Genomic DNA, 9,709 nt, shown 5'->3' on the forward strand with positions numbered 1-9,709 from the left:
ACTGATAATTAATCAATGACAATATCTTTAATCAGTTGGCAGCTTTAGTTTGCATGTCTAAACCCTCTGACTGGCAATTACGATAAGCAAAGTTAAACTGTTTATGAGCTGCCTTTGTGCTTTGGTCCATGAGCTCTGCAGGATCATGAATCAGGAGCTCAGTGGCTTGACAACAGCTTTTAATCACACTTTTATGCACATTATATATATGTATTTAAATTAGACTGTATCAAAAGTACATCCAACCTGCCCCCGCAAAAAAATTCCTGATTACTTAATAGGGTATTTACAGGTATTAGTCACAATGCAGACTTCATACTTCACTGTCATATTTCAATCAAGACTTTCTTGCTCATATTGATAAATTTGTGATCTTAACTAGATTCAGTATTTCAGCAGATAAACAGAGTTAAACTCAGCAAGGTTAATATTTCTTCTTGTATGTTTAAAATCTTATCTCTCAGATCCATTTTCCCAAAGCACTAAGTTTTACTCTCTCTGAACTTTAAAAAAAAAACAAAACTGACTGACAATTTATGAAATCTTAAATCCCTCTATCCCACCCAATGTTGGACTTTTAGGATTCTTACCTTGAGTAGACAGCAATTTATTCATCTCTCTACTCCAAAACCTGCATGCAGAAATAGACTAACTACCCTATCATAAACTCCAAGATCACAAATCCTGGGATAGTCCAGTATCTGGGATCTGAAAATCTGTATCCTTGGGTATTCCTCCCATATAAGTATTGTACCCATCTTCACATAACTACTGAAAAATGTGATAGGATATGTAAAAATCAGAAGATGTGTTAAATACATTTCCTCAACTTTCCTTGCTGTCAAATGCCGCTTTGCAAAGATCTTAAAACAGTTTTTGCGATACTATGCAACAGTTACTGTTCTTACCTGACATGCCTCATGCCTCATCTTAATTATGTGATGCAGTATAGGGTAGTGGTTAGAGCACTGGATTAGGACTGGAGAGACCCAAGTTCTAATTCCCACTCAACCATAATGTTCATTGTGTGACTAGCCCCAGCCTAACTCACCTCCCAGGTTTGTTACGAGGATAAAATGGAGGGAAGAAGGATTGTGTACATAACTTTGGGCTCCCTGGAAGAAAGCTATTAATGTAACAAATAGATGAATTAAAATACTTATGTGGAAGTAAGTTCCCTTGATTCCAAGTAAGTGCCAATTCAAGCTGCAGACTCATCCTCGGGATGATACTGTAGGGTAACATACTTGTTTAAGATTTAGGCTGCAATTCTAAACCTGCTTACCTGGAAGCAAGCCCAACTGAATGGCACTTGATAAACATGTATAAGATTGTGCTGTTTTGCCCATTCTATCCCAGCTCAAAGATACTGCATAACATAAACGCAATAACAGAGTTGCAAATCCATTGGAGCTACTCAAAACCAATCTGATGTCCAACAAGCACAGAAACCAATCACTAGTATTAATAACACAGGCCTCTCTGAATTTAAAAAATAGAATGCATCTTGCACAAACCAAAGCGGCTGGGAATTGGTGGGTGTTGCTCGGCAATCTGTTCCCAGGGGCCTGGCCATAAATGAGGACGCATTTTTACATAGGTTCCCTGGCTTTGCTTCATGCACCCAGTACAGCCTGGAACATGACCAACCGATCTGGGATGTTTCCCTTCCAGAGATTGGAAGGGCCCTGCCTGAGAACAGCTATTGCTCCGTGTGCCAGGGCTGGCATCAGGAGTCGGAATGGTCAGGCACCTGCCAAGAGCCCAGTGAAAAGAGGCCCCTGGAGTTGCTGCACCTCCTGTTGGTCCAATTGCCTCTTGCTCCAGTCTGGACACCAGTGGCAGGAGATGCTACTGCCTACTTGGTTGTGGACTCCCTGTCTGACTAGCAAGCAAGCGATAGCAATGGTGATGCAGAGGAGAGCCAGTGTGGTGTGGTGGCTGGAGAGCTGGACTCAGACTCAGGAGGCCAGGGTCCTAGTCCCCATTCACTGGGTAACTTTGAACTAATCGCTGACTCTCTAACTAGAGAGGATAAGCAATAGCAGTTGCTGACAATGACAGTGAAAAAGTAAACTCACTGAGATAAGGGATGCATTGAGAGTGTCTTGCCCAAGTGGCCTCGGAAATCTGGAGCCAGCAATAGAATATTCACAAACATCATGCTTCTGACATTAAAGTTTCAGTCATGGGATGTTTCCAATCAATACAGGTGCTGTGAAGGAAGTGGGTGCTTGTTTTGGGAAAGCAGACAGGAATTCAAGAGAAAAGAAGTGAAGTTGGAGGGAGATAGGGAGATGGAACTTGGAAAAGAAAAAGAGCTTGGAGGGGCATGAAGCCCAGCCAGTAAAAGAAACGGGGTGAACTGATTTGCATGTTGAATCTAAGTTAGCCCACCAACTATTTAGCTACAAGTTTCTAGTGGGAATTTTATATCAGCATTATTGATTTATATTAATGCATAGCAGCTGACAATTCAATAAAATATGACCAGGTTGTTTCAGCAATGCATTGTCCAGGCATGCTTCAATGAGTTTAGAGAACTGACATTCTAGCTACTGAATATAGGTTATGACTCCTTATGTATTTGGCAAAATATCTTTAGAAAAAAAATCTTCTTGGACATAGGTCAGTTTAGCCACAGTTGTAACATCCCATAGTCATTCCTCTGAAGCTTTACAACTTTGCATGAAATCTTCATTAAAAGACTAAGGGTACCATGCTTTCTTTTTTGTTTTGGTGGGTGATTGAAAGTTGAATGCCTTGAACCCAGGTAGCCTGCAACACTCTTACCTCAGGTTGCACTCAAGTGATTAGCTAAACGCTGGGGGGCAGGGGAGGAAAAGGGTCTACTACAATTAGGATGGTCTGTCAGATCCCAGGACAATAACCCAGTGGTGTGCCAGGTATACATGCAAGACTCAGCTAGGTGTTTTAACAGCACAAGTCAGTACATGTTTACTCAGAAGCAAGTCCCATTAATTCAACAGGGCCTACTCTCTGGTAAATATATTTAGGAGTGTAGCCCAAATCCCACTGTTGCTGGAACTGATGTGAACTGATCATCCTTTGACTGTGGAAGCTTTGATACAAACACTCCTTAGAGTTAGTGTCTTATGGGGGCAGCATGAGTTGGGTTAGAAAACCTTCATGCCATTTAAAAGTGTTTAGGTGGCAAAACAATGGCATTACAGGAGCCAAAAGATGCCAAGATACATGAACATTCTTAGCTTCCGAACTATTCCCATCATCTTCTGCCAAAGATGGTGTCCTGCCCCTGCAGCCGCCAAATTTACCAGCTTGCCGTACTTACCAGGATCAGACTTGGAGAAAGTGTCCATGTCCAATAGGTTCCTGTTGATTAGTGAAGAAAGGGGAGGGGGGAGAGGGAGGGAGAGGGAGAGTCAGTCTGAAAACAAGAGAAAAGGCAGGGGAGGGGTGTGCGTGCACAAAGTGACAAGCCTTGGATTGATTTGCTTCCATTCCATTTTGTTACAGCAAAGTCACCCTCGCTCATCTTAGTTGCTTCTGTTCTCCAACTATTAAAGGAGACCTTGTTTTGTTAGGTCAATTAACAAATCCAAATTAAGAACATTAATGGAGGCAATCAAAATCATAGCCAGCGGCAGCCTTGTGCTGGGGATAAGGAGAAAAGGTCCATCCATCTGCCAACACTCAACTCTAATACTCGAGTCCTTGAGGAAGGCTGTCTGATCAGAGGTAGGAAGGACAGCAAAACAAGGAAGGGAAGCTGGAAAACAGGTTCTTTACTGCCCCCTCTAGAAGAACTTGTGTCTCTGCATCCAGCATCCTGACCAGAGTCACCACCCTGTTCACTATTGCTGTGGTGGTTCTGCCATCTTTATTCCAATCCAAACCATGGTTACTGTTGTCATGGCTGTACTTCCAGATGAACAAGCTTAAAGTTCTTCAAATTCCACTTTGAAGTGTCTTTTGACTTAGATCACATCAGATTGTGAGATTTATTTATTTTTTTATTTGCTGTCTCCATAAAAATGTTTGTGCAAATTTACGTGCATCTCCCCAAATGTATGCATCGAATGTGTACAGCCCCAGCACCTTGAATTAGAACACTTGCAGGCATTTTCCATGTGCATTCCTTTTGGTCTGTGATCCATATCACAAGCTCAGAAAGGTACCAGCCTTGCCTACTGATTGCATTCGAGTTCTTGTTTGGGATTGGGAGATGCAAATTAGATCATTTCTGGTCAAAGCATGAACAGAATGTGATTTCTCAAAAGTCTTAAAATTCCAAGTGGGTGACATGGCTGACACCGGCCCCCGGGTAGGAGTTCCTCATTCAGCAGTGACTGCAGAGTCTTTCCTGGCCCTTCCGGTCTGCGATGCAGGGCCCAGCCGGGGTACGCACCTGTCCTTTGCTCATGCTGCCCATGCTACCCCGTGTTTCCTTGTGGAGTGCCCTTCTGCACAACCCCTCTGGCGGCCTGTCTGCTGTCTCTTCCTCCTGCTGGCTCTGCTAAGTGCCTCTTCGTTTTCTTACTCTCCCCTCTGTTGTGCTGCCATGGTACCCCTTCCCCAACCTCCTCTGCTAAGGATGGCTTCATTCGCATGGGTATAACTGCGGCTCAGACATTACCCAGGGTGTTCCTGGTAAACATGTTATCCCATAAATGGGCTTCTTGTCATGTTCAATCAGTGTCTGAGCTGGCAACTCTTCCATGTCCTCATGCTGCACTCTCAACAAATGGAGCTCCTTTGCTGCCCCGTACATTTCCTGCTTCATCCCTTCCGTCTCCGCAACTGGACAGTCTCTTACAATGCACTCCGTAGCCCTTTACTCAGAAGTGCTTCCCACCAACTTCACTGGGATCCGCTTCTGGGTAAGCGTGCACAGAAGGCCAGTCCGAATCTTTATTCGGTCTCTGTCCTATTTCAACAAGCTACAATTTCCCTATATGTATCAGGCATGGTATGTATAGATATTACGCACCCAAGGCGTTTTTTTAGTCTGGCAAATTGCTAGCTTGTTATTTATTCCATTTCTTTTTATTCTACACACACAGAGAGACATGAAATCAACACTTCCTTATATTTCCAGTCCTTAAGGAAGATGAGTGTAAACATGTGCAGCCTAATTGAATTCTTAAAATTGATGGGGATTTTGGGTGTCATAGTGGTCAAATGATATAGTTGCAGGGCGTATGTTTCTTTGCAGTGAAACCAAATGTACACACACATGGCTATTTATCAAAGTGATTCAAGGTGCAGGATTTGCCCTTTATGTGGTACAATTTGGACTTTTAAGTGCCAGGAGTATTCAGAGCCTTGGTGAAGCTGCTCCATACCTCCAACAATCTCTGTTCATTGAGAATCCCTGTGAGTGGGGCCAGTCCCAATGTAAGGCAGAGTGATGCCGTTCCCTCTGGTGGGGGGCACTGCGAGGAGGAGCGCTGGAGGAGGGCCCCGTGCTCCATGCCATCTGCACTGTGTCCTCTAAGTTAGCCTGCTGCCTTCAGGTGCGTTGGAGGATGGGCCAAGGACAGGCCCATCTCTGATCAATTGGCTTTCTGTCCATGGAACGGGAGGGGCGGCCATCTTGTTTTTTGCCTCAGGTGGCAAGAGGGCTGGCCCATCATTCAGGGCCCATTTTGCTCTCCAGTCAACTGCACCTCCTTTGTAGGACTGCCTAATTTATTCCCCACTTCCAGCACCACAGAAACTGGTCTTACTTTATTGGAAGGTGACCTCCACCTCTCACTGGAAGAACAGTGAGGAAGCTCCAATTCAAACAGGAGATATCAACATCCTGGATCAGCTGTTCTTCCCCTCCTGAATGAGGGGACCTGGTCATGCTCTCCTCCCACAGACACACCTTGCTCTTCACTACACTGAAGCAGAACTCCAGCACAGAGCTTGGTATAATTTTCACTTACAGCCAAGTTGCTGGCAGTTGTGGTTCTCAAGAGAAGCCTGGGACTCTTAGCCCGTTTAACAAATCAGAGGAAGCACAGCGGGGCCAAGAGTGATCCCTGATGCAGCACTTCAGTGCCTGCCCTCCATTGATCTTTCTCTCACGCCAACAGCTCTTATGCACCTTCCTCATCTGCCATATAGAAACATAGAAAACAGAGCGAGTCAGAAGGGGCCTCCCGGGCCATCTAGTCTGACTTCCAGCACCAGCCGGCTCTGCTCACGACATGCCCACCATGTGGACGTCCAGCCTATCCTTGAACACCCGCACCGATGGGGCCTCAACGACCTCCCGTGGAAGCCCATTCCACACCCTCGGGGTCCTGACTGTCAGGAAGTGCTTCCTGGCATCCAAATGGAACCTGGGTTCCCTGAGCTTTGCTCCATTGGAGCGTGTCCTGCCTTCCTCTGCAGGGGAGAACAGGTCTCTACCCATCTCCATGTGACATCCCCTCACATACCTGTATGTCGCCAACAGATCCCCTCTGAGTCTCCTCTTCTCCAGGCTGAAGAGACCCAGTTCCCTCAGTCTTGCCTCATATGGCATCCCTTGCAAACCGGCCACCAACCTTGTGGCCCTAGGCTGCACTGACTCCAACCTGGCTATATCCTTTCTGTAATGAGGGGCCCAGAACTGAGCACAATACTCCAATTGTGGGCGCACCAGAGTCGTGTAGAGTGGCAGTAATACCTCTCTCGCTCTAGAAGCCACACTTCTGGCTATGCAACCAAGGGTGGCGTTCGCCCTCTTGACCACCGCATCACACTGCTGACTCATGTTTAGCCTGCAGTCAACCAGCACCAGAGGTCCCTTTCACAAGAGCTGCTCTCCAGCCACTTATCGCCTAACCTGTACTTATTCCAGCTATTCCTATATCCGCCTTCCTTCCTTCCTCCTGACCACTCCTGTCCTTGCTTAAAACCTGGCAGTTCTTTGAAATCCTTAATCTTGGAAGCTGAATGAATTATGTAGACTTGCCAGCTATATGCAGACGCACTCAAGTTGCATAATTCATTCTGTGCACAGATCATGAGGAGCTGTCAGTGCAAGCGACACCCAGCCCCACCTGCAAGTACATGCTGATAGTGATGTCTCTTCCTGCACCCCCTTCCCCCTCGTACTATATTTGCATGCTCTTGCACTCTCGTGGGCAGAGGCTTTGGCTCTCCACACAAGGCCCTGGGCATGCAGCTAAGCACGGCTATCTTCCACGGATGCATCCCCAGCACCTTTCAGCCAGGAATTCCATATCCAGCAAGCTGGATCCGTGACTCCAATGCATGGCACAAAAAGTCCGTCAAATATGGTCCTTCTGAGTTCCCTGGGCCTCCTTTCCACAGACCCATCCTCTGCCCTTCAACCACTGTTAGTTGGGTGACATCCTGGCATTCGGGTACCTTCCTCCCTGCCCCATCCTAAAAGATTGGGATGCCTCTCCTAAGGCTTAGTTGTGGCAATAAGAGCTGCAGGTGAAAATAGGCCAGCACTTTTGGCTGGCCCCCTTGGCCTTTGGCTCCTCCCACCACTGGAATGCAGCCCCCGGGAGATTCTTTGAAATGGAATTTGGCCTTCGAGAGGAAGCGGTTCTGCACCCCTGCTTTGCTCTCTAAGGCAGGGATGGGAACGTTACTTCGTTGAGGGCCTCATTCCCTCGGGGATACCTGTTGGAGGACTGTGGGGCCAGAGGGAAAGGGGAGGCACCTCTTTTTTCTATTTCATTCAGCCACCCGCATCTCTGTCTCTGTCTGTAGGGCTTCTTCCGCCCTATCGAAGGAACTGTCAACAGAGAGCACATCACTTTTGCCAGAATCTGAACTACTTACAGAAGGCTTTTGAAATTAGGCCAATGGCAACACGCCGCCCGAGGGCCACAGGTTGCCCACCCCTGCTCTGGGGACATGCTCTGGCGTGCGGCCGTGGCAGCTCAGCACCGAGCTCAGGGCTTCCAGTTCTAAGCCAGCTTCAGACACTGTTGCAGCAAAAACGTCTGAAGAGTCTGGCCTGGCAGCACCTTAAAGACCATCTTATTTGTTGTAGGATAAACTTTCATGGGCTTATGGAAACATTCAATGCAATCAATGCTTCAGTCTCTAAGGCAGCTTTCCCCAAAGCTGATACTCCACAGATGGGTGGACTACAACCTCTATCATCCCCAGCCAAGTTGTTATGCTTTGGCTGGGGAGGCTGTGAGTTGTCTTCAAAAGCATCAGGAGGAGACCAGGTTGAGGAAGGATGACCTAGGTTTCCACCAGACCCTGCTGTCTTCGCTTTGCTGGCTACTCAGCTTCTGTGGCCTATTTTATTTATTTTCCGATTTATATCCTGCCTTTTTCCTACAAAGGGCTCAAGGCAGCTTACATCATTCTCCTCCTCCATCTTATCCCCACAACAACCCTGTGAGGTAGGTTGGGCTGAGAGTCTGCGACTGCCCCAAAGTCACCCAGCTGGCTCCATGGCTGAGCGGGGACTAGAGCCCAGATCGCCTGAGTCCCAGTCCCAGCTCTTAACCACCACACCACACTGGCCCTCTGTGTTATGTCTTCCTGGGCCCAAGATGGAAAAGGCAAGGTAAAAGCAGGGAAGAGTTCCTGGAGCGTGGAGTCAGCCCCCTGCAATCTGACTGCAGGCAGACAGGCTTCCCAGCTCTCTCCGTGGCCACCCTGCGCACCCCCCTTCCTGGGCCTGAGCCACAGCTCCTTAACTGCAGCTCAGATCAAATTAATCTGCAGGCGTGTGCACCAGAAGCTCCTCTGTAGAGATGGGGCTGCCAGTGGAGCATTCTCTGCTCCTGCTAAATGCAACCAAAAAGCCCAAGTTACTCAAAACCCTTCTCATTCTGGGCTGTGTGCAGACCAGCGTTCCCCTTAGCCTAGTGGGTGCACCAGTCAGGGAGGATGGGAATTGCAGTCCAGCAACTTTGCAGGGCAGCAGGTAAGGGAATAGGCTCATCTCGGTGCACGTTTTCTTAGACCAGGTAAAAGCTACGGAGAGAAAATGAGCACCCTTTAGACATGTTCATTATTGAGCATGGAAGTAAATCCGTTGTTACTCATTTTCGATGGAAAGCCACCATTCCAGAATTTCTAGCTTCCAAACAAGCGGACACCTTTTCTTGCTGCGCCTGTTTATTGACAGGGCTGTCCTGCCGCCTGACTGCATTCACTACAGCAGGGGTGAGCTGACCTGCGATCTATTTTTCTCTTTTACTAGGATTCCTGTGGTTCACCAGCATAGTGCACATTTACAAGCCACCACTGAGATTTGTTCCATAACAGTCGACGCATCGGATAATCTGTGTTCGGCGACCCTCGGTAGGCTTAGCTGATGATAAGCACGTAGGAAGCGCCCTGCTGGATCAGAGTGCGGACCACGTCTAGTTTAGCATTCTGGTCACGCAGCGGCCAACCAACGGCCTGCAGGAAACTCACAGGCAGGACACGAGTATAACAGCACCCTGCCACCCATGTTCCCCAGCACCGAGTGTTCATAGCCATTCTGCCTCTGTGGGTAGCATGGGGCCATCAGGACTAGCAGTCACCGGAAGGCTTCTCCTTTGTGAATTTGCCCAACCCTCTTTAAAGTCTTCCAAGCTTTCGCCATCACGACTTCCTGTGGTAGAGAATTCCATAGTTTAACTAGAAACATGGAAGCAGAGCAAGTCAGAAGGGGTCTCCCATGCCATCTAGTCTGACCCCCGGCTCCAGCCAGATCCGCTCACGACATGCCCACCATGTGCATGTCCAGCCTATCCTTGAA

At 47.6% G+C, this 9,709-nt stretch overlaps 1 protein-coding gene across 1 annotated transcript in view; it reads right to left on the reverse strand.

The window, feature by feature from the left end:
* Positions 1 to 9,709, reverse strand: part of CPNE9 (copine family member 9) — a 59,181-nt gene that overhangs the window by 41,924 nt on the left and 7,548 nt on the right. The window contains exon 3 of the mRNA XM_044451713.1: positions 3,314 to 3,354. Within this exon, the coding sequence (XP_044307648.1) occupies positions 3,314 to 3,354 (41 nt within the window). The remainder of the gene's footprint in view (positions 1 to 3,313; positions 3,355 to 9,709) is intronic.

This window comes from Varanus komodoensis, unplaced genomic scaffold (genome assembly GCF_004798865.1).
Source record: "Varanus komodoensis strain SLA01 unplaced genomic scaffold, ASM479886v1 scaffold6_4, whole genome shotgun sequence".
Classification (NCBI taxonomy): Eukaryota; Metazoa; Chordata; class Lepidosauria; order Squamata; family Varanidae; genus Varanus; species Varanus komodoensis.